The 15,089-nt window shown below is 33.5% G+C and overlaps 2 protein-coding genes across 3 annotated transcripts; one reads left to right on the top strand and one right to left on the bottom strand.

Moving 5' to 3' along the window:
- Positions 1-392: 392 nt before the first annotated feature.
- Positions 393-5,792, bottom strand: LOC108216352 (protein FERTILITY RESTORER RF2, mitochondrial). The gene is made up of 5 exons (XM_017389097.2): positions 5,544-5,792; positions 4,734-4,816; positions 2,077-2,222; positions 1,224-1,299; positions 393-730 (listed from the first exon to the last, which is right to left on the bottom strand). Exons 2-5 carry the CDS (start codon positions 4,789-4,791, stop codon positions 549-551), a joined length of 462 nt encoding a protein of 153 aa, XP_017244586.1. The 5' UTR covers positions 4,792-4,816; positions 5,544-5,792; the 3' UTR covers positions 393-548.
- Positions 5,793-9,328: 3,536 nt separating this feature from the next.
- Positions 9,329-14,842, top strand: LOC108218979 (cyclin-T1-4). 2 transcript variants are annotated; one of them, XM_017392183.2, is made up of 7 exons: positions 9,329-9,468; positions 9,995-10,258; positions 10,929-11,010; positions 12,294-12,428; positions 12,790-12,965; positions 13,052-13,200; positions 13,485-14,842. In XM_017392183.2, the coding sequence occupies exons 2-7, from the start codon at positions 10,029-10,031 to the stop codon at positions 14,510-14,512; spliced, it is 1,800 nt and encodes a 599-aa protein (XP_017247672.1). In that variant the 5' UTR covers positions 9,329-9,468; positions 9,995-10,028; the 3' UTR covers positions 14,513-14,842. The 2 variants fall into 2 exon arrangements, with proteins under 2 accessions (XP_017247672.1, XP_017247674.1); XM_017392185.2 differs by lacking the exons at positions 9,329-9,468; positions 10,929-11,010 and having other exon boundaries at positions 10,118-10,258.
- The last annotated feature ends 247 nt before the right edge of the window (positions 14,843-15,089 follow it).

Consider the following 15,089-nt stretch of genomic DNA (forward strand, 5'->3'; position numbering starts at 1 on the left):
TGAGATAGACAATGTCTGGTTCACATTGACAATCTGAGCTTTCATTGTAAACTGGATTGCTAAAAAAATTAAAAAATTTTAATTTACGTCATTGATATGATTATACATTGTCTATTTTGTTCATTATTTTTTTTTTATCATCGATAAGGATGTGACGTTTAGAAAAAATTATTTGAATTCATATCTCAATCATTACTTTGCTTTAGTCTATTTATGGGATTATAATACGTTATCTATTATAATTTAATGAAAATATGCCAAAAAAGTGATTACAATGCAATCTAATCATATTATAATCCCTGACATTTAAAGAAAATAATGTACGTTATCCTGGAATTATAATCCTTTGAAACTCTACATGTAACCAAAACATGCAGCTAAGAACCTCTATATCAACGGAAAGATGCTGCATAATAAAAATTCTTCGGTATGTTATAAGTTGTAATTTGTAAGAATACAACAATAAAATAAGATACATGTTTCCATATCCAAACTCACAAAATCCTATGAAAGATATATAGTTTCTATGTAACTGGATACTTCACTGATCAATCCTTGTAAGGACTTTCACTTTCTTGATCCCTCAATAGACCTAGAAAAGCAAGAAATCCAAAAAAGAAAAAACCACCTGACCAACCACCTCCTCCGCCTCCACCACCACCTCCATCTCCATCATCACGAGGAGGGAACCCATCGCCGCCATCATCAAGATCTGGAGACTTCTCCTTACCTATAACATATGCACAACTTTATGATCAAAATCTCAAACTGCAAGAGTTCAAAGTTCTATTCAAGTCATAGCAAGTTAGCAACCATATAGTAGAAATGATCAACAGAGCAGGCAGGAATTCGAAAACTACTGTTGTGTTTGGTTGGGAAGAATGGAACAAAATGAGAACAAAAAAAAAGAAAAGAATAAAGTTAGGAGAAAAGATTTGAAAAAAAAAAAAGCAAAATTGTTATGACGAGATTAGAGGAGAAATTGGGTATAAGAGAAAATGGAGCATTCTATTCCTTCCAAATTCATTCACCTCAACCAAACACAACATAAGTTTGTCTTGCTTACAGTATTTTGGGTTTTGTTATTAAGTATTGCTGAGCTTTTATTACTATTGCCACTGAAGAAAAACATTCCCAACCACACAATATGATACAATCTTAAATGTACAAAAAGAATTTATACTATGCAGTTTAACATATCTGAAATGCAGCAAGCATATTACCTTGTATTGGAGCAACAGTTATGGTGGACGACTGCCGCGTCACGGTTTGGGTCTGCTCTGCTGAACATCTTGCATTCTGCAATTTACAAGAGAACTGATATCATGATCAATTTTGCATACACATATCCTAATGTACCGACTCAGTAGACAGTCCCAGACTCCCAGGTATCCTAGTAAATAAAGCCCCTGTATTTTAACCTTGTTTTAAGAGCCCACAAGTCCTTAACTAGCTGGGTTGAACCAACCAGCATAACAAGGAGATAGAAAATGCATCATTCATCAACATATTAGATTCTAGTCATGATTTTTCAAATTCGTGCCATTGCAAATTGCTATCTGTTGGAGGACCTGTTTGGTCTTGTAGTTAGTAAAGATATAAGGAGATACGGCAACTTGGTAAAGAGGTAATGCCCTATTTTCCAATACTATTTGCCCTTTAAAATCTAAAAATGTTGAATGTTACATATAACTAAGCACAACACAGTATATACGTTATATACATGTCTGTATTTCTCCTATTCAAACTTTGAAATTATAGTTCGCTTAAAACTTGCTCAACTCAACATTGCAATGATTGATCACACAAAGATTATCCCCAAAATAAATTCCACTATTTCCAAGTGATTGTCTAAAAAGACTGCTAATTTCTAATTTACATCTTGCACTATTGCAGCAAGATTTTAGACAGCCTTTAAATTATAAAATGCAGCTGTGTTCCTACACTTAACTGTATAAATGACAAAAAATAGTAAATTTTTTACTTATACACAGTTCATATACAGCATTATGTGTAATGGCTAATACATCTTTATAAAGCTTATATTTTCTTAAATAAATAGCATTGTGAACTTACGTGAGCAGCAGCGCATATTATAGAAGCAGGCTTCCTTTGGCTAGAAACTGAGATGGCATGTGTTTGATCAGATACACGAGGCCGAGCAGAAAGGGGACTGAACTTCAATGAATCAATATACTTGGGTTGCCTACTGACTGCACTAACTGTGTAAAATCACAATAGAACATAAATCATATATCATTACTTGGAACCGTAAAAAAATAAAGTAGACATCTACTAAATGTTCCACAATAAATATGCAAAATAAACTTATACACGGCATGATTAAGCTATTCCAGAAATTTTAAAGTGCTTCTTTCAACGAAGTATTAAAATAAAAAGGGAAATTCTCGATGGTACACTCATAGAATTGGCTTTTTTCAATGGTACCATCACATTTTTTACTTCTACTAGTGATACCCTTGTACTTTTAATTATTCACTATGGTGCACTCGTGTACTTTTGATCTACTCTCTATTAATTTCAGACTGTAAAACAAATTGAATATTTGAAATCCTTGCGAAAACTTACATAAAATAGACCATTAAATCATGTAAAACATAGTCAAAATGAGTAAGATATTAATGACAAAGTTTGGTGATGAAGTTTGAATATATCTCACTCATTTTGACTCTGTTTTACATGATTTAAGGGTCTATTTTATGTAACTTTTCGCAAAGATTTCAAATATACAATTTGTTTTACAGTTTGAAATCAATAGAGAATAAATAATAAGTACACGAGGGTACCATATAGAGTAAATTTAAAGTACGAGCGTACCATCGGTAGAAGTCAAAAATGCGATAGTACCATCGAGAAAAGCCAACTCTACGAGTGTACCATCAAGAATTTCCCAAATAAAAAAACTTAAGCGGTAGTAGCAATTTCGTCATATACAGATTCCTTTGCACCCCAATGATACATATACCAATCAAACTATATGAGAAGAATATCATTGAATACAACAAGATGCAAGTCTCATCTGAAATAACTTAAATACTAAATAAGCATTATTACTATTCCATCAATGCTTAAAATGGACCAAGCAGAACTTACAAAATTAAAAGAGCATGAGAATTTCTGAATACTAAATATACATTATTATTAGTCCAGCCATGCTTAAAATGTATCAAGACGAAAGGTCAAAAAAAAAACAGAAGACAAAAAAATTACAAGTTACAAACTATGAGAGATTGTATATACTCCCAGCTTAGCTATTTGTATTGCGTTGTAGCCCAGCATCTTTGGGACAGTGAGTGTAAATGCTATAGAAACAATCCTACACACATATTCTGATACACCTAAGGGGGCTAGTAAAAAATGAATGTAAAGAAAAAGCAATTAGAAAAAGTAGATATGCACCTACCTACGTAGCCTACAACTGGCTAATTGCAATCATAGTTCTTCTATTTATTTCATACGCCCGAACTTGTTCTAATTTCCTGCCACTACTAATAACTGCAAGATCCAAGCTCAACCGTATTTTTGTCTGTTAGATAAAGAGTGTCTCTAGATCTCAGCTAGGATTGCATTGACATTCTTTTATACACTATCCAAATCTGATTACATTTTCACATACTTTCCTATTCAAGCTCAGCTAGGTTCTCTTAGAGTATAACTATGTCATGGATGGATCTCCCACCCATGTAAGGTTGTAAGGCCTCAGGCCTGTCTGTTATCCATATCTGTCGCATGTAGAAGCAAGATTTATTTATGCACCATGAACACTCAAATGCATTGGACATCCATATACATCATTCCCAATCATGGAGTTGAATACACAGATGTGCATGCGTGAGAAGATTCCGCTATATGGAACTAAAAGGATAGAGTTGGTAAGCTCAAGTAAACGATTATAAAACTGCTCAACTTAGGCCCAAAATAGATCAAGAGGAATCTTAGTAGACAGATATCAGTAAATTGAGTGTTGGGATGAAGAGCGAGAGAACTCAAAATTCAGAAGAGGTAGAGAGAAAAGTGACATATCATACTTTCCATTTATCTATTGCTTAGTAAAGGGAACTTACAAACTATTCTACTGGCTGCTAAGTGTCTCCAAAAGTAAAGCTTGTACAAATTTATACTCTCAAACATTCATGCCCTTGTAAGTTGCAACAAAGTTGATTTATATGTATACACATTCTGTAATCGACTACTTTTTATTGACACCTTCCTCACATTTATCTATATCCAAACATCATAATCTCTTCACAATACAAATTGCATGACGTTATATTCAAATTTCAAAGCAGATAACAGGTAGATGTTAAAAACATATTGGATTTGTTCAAGCAACATATATAATTATAGTTTTCTATAATACTGGCACATGCACTATTCATTCTAGGTACTGCACAACATTTCTTGTAGCTTATCATATAAGTATAAATAAAAAAACATGTAACTATGATATCCATAGAGCTTTAAGCAAATGATCTTCTGTTCATACATCAGACACTAAAATCAAACACCTAGAAAATCTGAAAAACCAATGCAAGATGCTATATCTGCTCCAGCCAGCTAAAATAATAATAGTTAATAGCCAATCCCCACAACTCCTATGTTTCTTGAACTTCAGCAAAAGATGTTTCACAGGGTCTTAGATGACTACAACGAACTAAATCTTAAGTTTGCTCTAAACAGAAACTATAACAGATAGACATCCATTTACATACCTAGCGGCAGTGTGCCAGGACTAGCAATGGTATTAGTATTCAACGAAGCCATCCTCATATGCAAGTACGATGCCACCAATCACCTGAATAGTCAAATGTTTGTATCATATCAGTAATCATGGTATAATCGACGATAAAAACAAATTTACAATTGAAAATTAGACCTTTAAAGCACAAAAAAAAAACCAGTAGAGCCATAGGGTGACACAACAAAGTTAACATTATATGAAACATCTAATTTCTTTGTATAATAGCTGATGAATTGCAGTGAAGTGTGAGCGAACTATATTTGGAATTAAAACATACGCTCAAACTACAAAACTTATGCAAAGCAGTTAAGAACTTGTATAAATAATTTATTTCTAACACAATATCAAACTTTCGATTACTAACACCACTTGAACCAGTAAATCATCATCAAAACATTCCCATCTTTTCCAGGATTAAATCTTTAATATAACAATTAACAGGCCAACAATCTTATACTCATACAGTACCCACCCCCTACAAGCACTTGCATAATTGTCAAATAAATATATGATACAAAACAAGCAATTATTCAACTAATTCTAATCCATCATTATTTACATCAAGTTTTCCTTTATATTCAACAATCCCACATATACGCATATATGTAGCTATGAATTTGAACATAAAACACACATATAAGCCAAGAAACTGATCTGGGGTGGCATAAATTGAAGTAAATTTCAACATATAAAGCGAAAAACAAAATCTTGAAATGATTAATTGATTGAATTAAAATCAGAAAACCCTAACAAAATGAAAAAAAATTGAAAAAAAAAATACCAGAGACGAATTTATGAGCTACAAATTCAAGGGGCTGCTTGGTTTTATAAAATCTTGAAGCCTTTCCCTTCTTATCTTCACCGCCTCCAGTTTTCTGGTCCTTCGCCGTCGTCCTGCTTGGTATTACGTCTGTCTCTGTAAGTCTATCTTGTCATGTATTTTTATTCGTGTATGTCTATTGTCTAGATGTAATCGAGCCGAGACGAGTCAGAACGCTGAAAGGCTTGGCTCGAGCTGGACTGAAAAGTTCGGGCTCGAGGTCGAGTTCGCCGAACTTTTAATTTCAAGTTCGAAATTGGGCTCGTAAATAGTTTGATAGGCTTGAGTTCGGCTCGAAAGCTCGAATCGAGTCATCAAATATTGACAAAAACTCGAAATATGACCCGTTCGACTCGAGTTCGATTCAATTAAATATATAAATTATAAATAAAATATTAAATATATTTCTAAAAATATATTTATAATAAAAAAATAAAAAATAATAGAGGCTCGATAAGGCTCGCGAACCTTACGAGTCGAGTAATTTGAAACTCGAGCTCGGCTCGTAAAACATCCAAATAGCTCGAGTTCGAGTTCGAGCTCGGCTCGATTATTACCGAATCAAATTCGAATATTTTTCGAGGCGAGCTCGAATAGCTCACAAATATTTTGGTTTGTTTACAACCCTATCTAGAAGTTATTTATTAAAAATAAAAATTATATCATGATATCTAAGTAATCGAAAATTCAAGTCGGTTAGTTTACTAATTCAACGTTTATAATAATTTTTTGATAAATTAAATTTAATCATGTATTTTAAAATTACTGAATTTATAAAAAAAATTAGAAGATTAATATTAAAAATGATAATAAGGTTTTTATTTGACTTACATATATAGTATTTTTGATGAATTATATGATTTTCTTCGAAATTTACTATACTTGTTATTAGACACAAATTATGTGCCAAGATATAAAATAATGAATAGATTTTTGTATAGTTAGCATGATTATATTATCTTATTAATATTCGTATATAATTTTAATACAAAAATATGAATTTAATATAATTTGTCATGTTTGTAGTATCATTTGCACAAATTTTAATAAAATGATTATTCACACATCATCCTTCAACTTTTATCAGATACTCCCTCTGATTCTTTTTACTTTTCCCATTTGGGATGTTGGAACTGTTCACGACATGAGACAAATTACTAATTTACGCATAATTCATATGATCAAATATAATCATGAGTGATCTTGTTAGATTCGTATTTATAAGTACTTTAATACAGTGAAATTTTTATATTTAATACTAATACAAAACTAAAAATATTAATACAAGCAGTCAACACAGAATAACAGATATCAAGCAGTCAACACAGTCAAAACTAAAAATTTTTCTTACTGATAGAAAGATTAGCGGACATGCAATGACCAGCAGTCAACACAGAATAACAGATATCAAGCAGTGTCATGTCTTCGATTAGCTTCTTATTGCTTCTGGCGTTCCTGCTCTTCTCTGCTCCTTTTCTCCATGAAAGCTTAAAAATCGATGAGAGCATCTGTGGCAGCAGTTCGGCAGCTTGGATGATTTCTCTTGGCTGTCCGTATGATCTTCTCAATACCGTTACCAATACATTCCTCCAAATAAGATTATCGCGTTTCAGAAAGCTTTTAGTCTTTTCGACAAGGTGCGATCTTTCCAATACATTATACTTCATGATTATGGTTATGTGATTATTTATGGATTCACAGTATATATTATTATGGTGTGGTTCATAATTTTCATGATTAAGTATAATGGTGTGGTGTGCTTGTATCTATTAGTGTATGTGTTGTTTTGTATCATATTTTGTCATTTCTTGATCAATTTTGCCTAATTCGGAGGAGATTGGGTATTTGTAATCATTTTTATATCATATGATTAGTTACATTTTTGAGTTTTGGATTCGCATTTTCGATTTTAGTTTTCGCTAGTGTCCATGATGAATATTTGTGTTTTTCCGGTTCTTGCACGGTGACGGTGGAGGTGGTGTAATGGTGCTTAATTAGCGCGTGTTTTGATATTAGATTATTCTGATTGACTTATTTTGTTGCATGATTTTAGTTTAGATTTGAAAATTTGGAATTTATTTGATTTTAATAGTAGTAAATGTAGGTCTTAATTTTAGTTTTTGTGAATGGCAAGTTGACTATTTTAATTTATTTGGTTTTAAAATTTGAATTTTCTCTTCATACTTTAATTTGAACTTTTATGTAGTAATTAGAAGATTAATTAAAAGATTCAAATTTTGAATCTTATAAATGAATGCATTTAAATATATTTGTACCATTTATGGGTTATTTGAATTTTGAATCTTGTAAATGAATGCATTTTAATATATATACCATTTTGGTGGCCGAGGGTGACGACGGCGACGGTAGTTCCGGGATCAGCATGCGATCCGGTTTCAAAAAGGAAGGCGCTTCACTGTGCCTTAATGAAGGCGTTAATTGTGCCTCTTTATTGAGGGTGTAATTTGTGCTCCATAATTGATGGAGTTAAATGTGCCTTATTTGAGGTGTTAATTGGCCTTAATTGAGGACGTTAATTGTGTCTTAATTAAGGGCGTTAATATTTTATTAATTGTACCTTAATTAAGAGCTTAATTGTCTCAATTATGAGTTATCATAATTGTGGGAATTTTTTGATCATCTCATGCAATATACACGTGATTTTAATATTAATTAATTATTGGATATATTATCTTTTATTTTTATAATATATATAATGTGTTATATATGTCGACTTATATTTTTCTTGTTTTCTTTCTTCTATTCTCAGGATTCTTGGAAGAAGACGGGTTTTTCTTTTCGGACATTAAAGTTTTATTGTCTAAATTTCCCCGGTCATCTTGCATGTCCGACGGTTAGATAATAAGCTTTCTTGAATGAAAGAATTATCACGGTGAACTGCTGTTTCATATTGTTGAGATTCATTCTCATTTTCAAAAAAAAAAAAAAATAAAAAAAATAAAAATATTAATGATTAAAAGTGTGTGTTGGCAAACGTGAAAAGTACAAATGGGAAAAGTATTAAGAGACGGAGGGAGTATAATTATATCAAATAGATAAGTGGCATTTTTCTATTTTCATATGTTGAATTCTTGACCCCTGACTAATGATGTATTTGATTTGAGATTTTAAATATTTAATTGAGATGTTCTTAATTCACGAAATCTAAAAATATTCAATTGATATTGTTTTAAATTTTTTGAATTCTTTGAGTATTCAACTGATATTTTAAATTATATTATAAAATCTGGTAGTATTCAATTAGCATTTTAAACACAAGTATTCAATTAGTCAGGATTTCTTTAGTTAAATATATTTTAAAATGAGACGGTATTCAATTGAGATCGTCTAAAATTCATAAAAATCTAATAGTATTCAAATGCCAATGATTTTTTTTGAATTTCATAAAAATATGATGGATTTTGTGAGAATTTTTTAGCGTATTCAAAATTTTTTAATCCCATCAAAATTTATGAAATTTTGAAGTATTGTGTTTAAATATTAAAAAATCTATATCGACTCTATGATGTTCTATCAAAAATTCGCACAAAATCAAAACCACCTGCAATCCATTAAAATTTATAAGGTAAAAAAAATTCATAAAATTCTCAATCAAAAATTCACACAAAATTAAAATCATCTCAAATCCATTAAACTTTACAAATTAAAAAAAATTCATTAAAAACTTAATTGAATTGAATGTATAGTAGAATATTCCACTAAAAAAACGAACAAAGCATACTACACACCCTAGTAAACTGTTCCTCGATAAAAAAAACCCCAAAACACAAATTAGGGCAAAACATCCCCTTTCTTCTCCGACACCCACACACGCATTTACAAACCTCCTCGCCTGATTGTTTGGTTCAACTCTTCTCTTTTGCTGGTAAGAAAAAACCACCTTAATCATGTCTCGTTTCTAGGTTATTACAGTTATTGCATGACGCATGTGTATTTTCTTGTTTATTATGTTTGTTTAGCATTGTAATCTATTAATTTGAATGTGTAAATATTTTTTTTGGTGACCCTTTACGATTAATTGAATTCTTGATCTGGGGTTTAGGTTTTTATATGTGTTTTATGCGTGAGATGATGTTACTAGGGTTGTAATTTACTGAAAGCATGGCTGAATAATTGTCGGGTCATCGTGGACGTTTTTGTATCAGTGCTATGTGTATAGGATGTTGTTAGCGGAGTTGTGCTGTATTACATAGACGGAAAAATTGAAGTTTGATTTTATCGAGTACATGGTTAAGTGTTTGTTTGATTTTTTTAGTTTTGGTATTTGTGTTATGTATCTTGAGTGATGTTGTTTAATTACTAGATTGCAGAATTTGTTTTTTTTGATGATCTTTCAAAGATTGCAACGAAATTAGTTCCGGGTTGTGTAATTATTTGTATTCTGTGTACAGGGTAATGTTACCACGTTGGTAATTTATTTCATTGATGGCTGGATTATTGCCTGCTGATTCTGTGCAAAGTGGGACATATGAAGGCTTGTACAGTAATCAGCAGATAGAGGATGGAAGTGGTGGTGGTGGTAGGTGGTACTATTCTAGAAAGGAAATTGAAGAGAACTCCGCCTCTAGAAAAGACGGGATTGATCTTAAGAAAGAGACTTACTTGCGCAAGTCCTATTGCACATTTTTGCAAGATTTGGGAATGAGGCTCAAAGTGTATGTTTTCTGTATTAAATGTCCATATAATTGTTTTTTCTCCATTCAAAACGTGAATTTTTGCTCTGCATACTTTAGTTTACATGATTTACATTGTTAATTTGGTGTAGAACATGTAGTTCAGCATCCTGTTTGTTTTACTAAACTTGTGACGTCTTTGAACTTGTGCTTCCTCATCTCTAAATATGTGTCTGGACCCTTAATGGCTACTTAGATCTATTGGTATCTACAATTATAGAAAACCAAAGTAGTGCAAGTATGAACAACTGGTCTTATAGGAATCACTGTGGATTTTCTTGTTTCTATTAAATGTTTTAAATTTCATGATAAGGTGAGTGTAAAAGTATGCACACCTAGGAATAAGGGCCTGATGTTTGTATTTGGCCCTCTAAAGTAGTTTATGCAGATCTGATTGGAAGAGAGGAAAAATTATGATGAAGAACTTGTCTCCTATTTAAATTTTTTGATCTAGTATAAATACCATCTTGTATTTTTTTTTCTTCTGGATTCGTGCCTGCTAACAAGGCTTTTCCAGAACCCTAGGTATTGATTTGAGTTAGTATTTCATGCTCATCTTTTTGGATATGGCCTGTTATTTGTTGTTGCTGGATGATGATAATGACGTAATATTTCTTTCATCACTGATATGTGGTGAATATCATGAGTACAGGCCTCAGGTAACCATTGCCACAGCAATAGTTTTCTGTCATCGTTTCTTTCTCCGTCAATCCCATGTGAGGAACGACAGGAGGGTAAGTCCTCAGTTGTTTAAATTAAATATCGGTTTCTTTAATTTCTTATAAGAAACCATAAAATACTCTATATTTGAGTGGATCATAAAAATTCACGTGCTATGTTATAGTAAATTGCATGAGAAAATACTGTTTTAATGGAATATGAAGATCAAATTGGTCAATAAAGGCTTGTTTTGTTTACATTAATAATATTAATCACATTATTGTATCACTGTAAGACACACTTTCAGATGGATTGACTCTAATTTGATGTTGCTGGATTGACTCGGATGTATTTTCTATTAGTTCTGGATATATCTATTACAGAAAGATGGAGTCTAGTATATAAGAATTATAAAGTTGTGGGGACCTGAGAGTAGAGAATTGCAACAAAAGATATATGAGGGCTGCTAAGTCTTTCTAGGTCTAAAGGAGTTAAAAATTAGAAGCTCCTTTATTCATATCAAGTCCCTGCAATGTTTTGTAATAGTGGGCGTTCATTAGATAAAACACACCCTTTGTTACATGAACAGAATGTTCGCCCAAGGAAATATGCAGCTAGATAGGAACTTAGCAGTAAACAACATATTACCAGTCTTTTCTGATAGGAGTTTTTATGGTTTTTGCTATGATTAATGGTGATAGTTTGCTCTGTCTTTAATATATAATATGGTTTTTTTTAAAAGAGACCCATATGTGAAAGATTGTTTGATTTGGAAGAATCTACTACACTGAAGAATTTGGAGTCAATAATAAGGTCTAGTATCACTTGCGCTCTTTAAAGCTGGGGTGATTATATCTGGTGGGTGTGTGTGTTATTAGAAGATGTCAACAAGCTTAATGATGGGGTCATCAAGGCTTACATAAATCATTGCGTGTCTTTGTCCTTGTTATCTCTTTGTTTCCTTATCTGGGTTCTCAATTAATGTCACATTCTATTTTTAAATAACATAATTGGGCCAATATTCAATGAGGCGTGCCTTGATGCGCATCTTGCCTCTCTTCCTACACCATGAAGCTAGGGCCTCCTTGAAGGGGATTGAGGCTCTGTCTCGATGGGCCTCTTCCCTAGGCAAGAGCCTAGGCACGCCTTTACCAACACTGTGTATGTGTATGTTGGTCACACTGTAAAATTGATAAAGATTGTAAATACTGTATTAGCACATGCCTTGTCCAATTGTGAATTACAATTTTCTCTGCATGACTAATATTTAGTTACTTTTTTAGCACATGCCTTGTTCAATTGTAAATTACAATTTTCTTTGCAGGACTAATGTTAAGTATTTCTAAATGTCTTGCAGACAATTGCAACAGTATGCATGTTTCTCGCTGGAAAGGTCGAAGAAACTCCTCACCCGTTGAAAAATGTCATTGTTGTTTCTTATGAAATTATACATAAAAAAGATCCTGCTGTTGCACAGAAGATAAAACAAAAGGTGTGTTTCGTTTGTTGATTGCTTGTGCTGCCGTGTTTGAACTGATCTTGATGTGATTGGGCATGTTTGGTCCAGCTCATAACATTTTTTCTTTATAAAGTGCTTTATAGGGGTATAGTTGAAGTTTTTTTTTCTTCTCAGTTTGGATAATTCACATGGAATTACTTATATACTTACCTCTGTGGTATAACAAGCTATTATCTTGTTCGTGAAGGGGTCATTAGTTTCCCATAATATATATGAAGCAGATAGGTTATTATGTGTTATCTGCTATTCTAGTTTTGCGAGGCATCTTAGATTATATGTTAGAAATTTACGTTATCAGCGCATGATGTCTTATGTTCCCTCGGGCTGTTATCAGGACGTGTATGAACAGCAAAAAGAGCTGATTTTAATGGGGGAAAGGGTTGTACTTGCGACTCTTGGATTCGATCTCAACGTGCATCACCCATACAAGCCCCTCGTAGAGGCTATAAAGAAATTTAAAGTTGCTCAAAATGCTCTGGCTCAAGTTGCATGGAATTTTGTTAATGATGGGTAACATTTTGATTGTGTATTCTTAATTTTACCCCATCCATGGTCAACATAATTCCAAAATTTTGACCTGGGAAAGCTGCATGCAGGCTGCGGACATCTTTATGCTTGCAATTTAAGCCTCATCACATTGCAGCAGGTGCCATATTCCTTGCTGCCAAATTTCTTAAAGTAAAGCTCCCATCCGATGGTGTAATTTGGAGGCAAGAGTTTGATGTCCATCCACACCAATTGGAGGGTTGGTGTCTAGTGTTTTAACGAAATGATATATTATGTAGGGTTTGTGCACATTAGCATGGCATGGTTGCTTTAATGCATATCTTCTTGCACATAGAACACATCTTATTGCACATAGAACACATCTTGCACATAGAACACAAAGACATATTTGATCTTGGTGCTTTTAAGATATTTTCTGCACAGTTTTTTTAACCTGGCGGACGGGACTTAGGATTGTGTAATGCAGTAGCATAATATTGAGAAATTCCATGTTCGCTATATTAAGTGGATTTGTTTTTGCAGAGGTTAGCAATCAAATGTTGGAACTTTATGAGCAAAATAAACTGCTACAGTCCCAAACTAGTGAAGATATAGGCAGTGCTGCTGGTGGGCCCACACCAAGGGGCCCAACAAAAGCTCCTACAACAGAAGAGCATCTAAAAGATGATAGCAGTTCTCAAGGAAGGGATGCTACTTCAAAAGCCGGGGTCATGAAATTGGGGTTATCTCGTCCTGTCCCTAATCAGTCGTATCTTGATAATAATGCTGCTCGTGCAAAGGTAACAAAGAATGGATATGACTATGCAAGCACAGATATGAACGACCAGAAGAAAGATATTCTTGTTAATGATGGTCAGCATTTTGAATCAGAATCTATGCATTACCAGGGTAACACGAAGACTCAGGGTGGTTCAGGGTATGATTCTGAGAGACATGCTGGAATAGATCAAAAAGGTAATGGTGGAAGAAGTGATGCAAGGGAATCAGTGGACTTGAAGGACAAATGGAATGGTCGATATCAGGATCATAAAGATGGAAAACTCAGTCGCTCACCACTAGATGCAGTGATAAAAATTGATAAAGACAAGGTAAAAGCAGCTCTTGAACGAAAAAAGGCTCGTGGTGCTACCACTCGGAGAACTGACTTCACAGATGAGGATGATTTGATTGAGAGGGAATTAGAAGATGGTATTGAACTTGCTGCTGAGAGCGAGAGGAGCAGGTCTGAAAGAAAGCAAAACTGGTCTAATAATGAATATGAGCGTGATTCAGGTAATCGGAATGAGAATGGAGATGATGTACTTGGAAAAAAATGTCAATCACCACTCAGACAAATATTTGACAATGTTGAAGAAGGGGAAGTACCTACTTCTGATGATACAGTGAGGGAATATCAGTTACCAAAGTCGAACAATCGCAAGAGGAAAGCTGGTAGTCCGCTCGACAAAGAAGGAAAGGACCTGGATCCAGTTGTACCTGCATTCAATCAGCACAACCACAATGACTCTGTAGGAGACGGGGACGGGTTGACACATTTCGCTTATCCATAGAAGGATCACAAAAACCATGTTCAATAAATTTTGTTCGTAGTCCATTTGAAAGGATAATTATTGTTTCCTACTGCTTGCTCTGTATGCGTTACACACTGAGGTGAGAGTGATATCTTTTGGCAGCCTGTGACATTCATGCTATGCTGTAAAAGCTGCCCAAAGAATGAGAGCAGTAAGGCTCTATGTTCCTTGAATTTTTTGGGAAAAAACACTTACAAATTTGAAGGCATGTTTCAAGTGTTTGGCCTTTTCCCAATGCGCAGTGAAAGAAAAGAATTGTTATTTTTATAGAACAATTTTACCAATCAAAACTGTGCCTTGGTTTTTTTACATTGCCAGTAGTGATCTATGCCTTGGTCTTTTCACATTGCTGATAGTGATTTCATCGACTGTTATCGTTTCAATGGGCTCTAAGCAATATATGTACCCGTGTATTGAATACTTGATTATCCCAGCCCTGAATGCAATTTCATCTGCTGCTTTTGATCAGTGATCATTTCTTTATGCTGTGCCTTTTAAATGGTGGCCAACTTTTCTTTATACAGCGTGGGGGTGTTAATTAGCTGAAATAGGAGAT

This window comes from Daucus carota, chromosome 4 (genome assembly GCF_001625215.2).
Source record: "Daucus carota subsp. sativus chromosome 4, DH1 v3.0, whole genome shotgun sequence".
NCBI lineage: Eukaryota > Viridiplantae > Streptophyta > Magnoliopsida > Apiales > Apiaceae > Daucus > Daucus carota.

Coding starts and splice junctions, on each gene's coding strand:
- LOC108216352 (XM_017389097.2), bottom strand. CDS start 4,791: ATGAGGATGGCTTCGTTGAATACTAATACCATTGCTAGTCCTGGCACA. Junction 2,223..4,733: donor TCCTGGCACACTGCCGCTAG/GTATGTAAATGG, acceptor GATTTTACACAG/TTAGTGCAGTCAGTAGGCAA. Junction 1,300..2,076: donor TAATATGCGCTGCTGCTCAC/GTAAGTTCACAA, acceptor TGTAAATTGCAG/AATGCAAGATGTTCAGCAGA.
- LOC108218979 (XM_017392183.2), top strand. CDS start 10,029: ATGGCTGGATTATTGCCTGCTGATTCTGTGCAAAGTGGGACATATGAA. Junction 12,429..12,789: donor CACAGAAGATAAAACAAAAG/GTGTGTTTCGTT, acceptor GGCTGTTATCAG/GACGTGTATGAACAGCAAAA. Junction 13,201..13,484: donor CCATCCACACCAATTGGAGG/GTTGGTGTCTAG, acceptor TTGTTTTTGCAG/AGGTTAGCAATCAAATGTTG.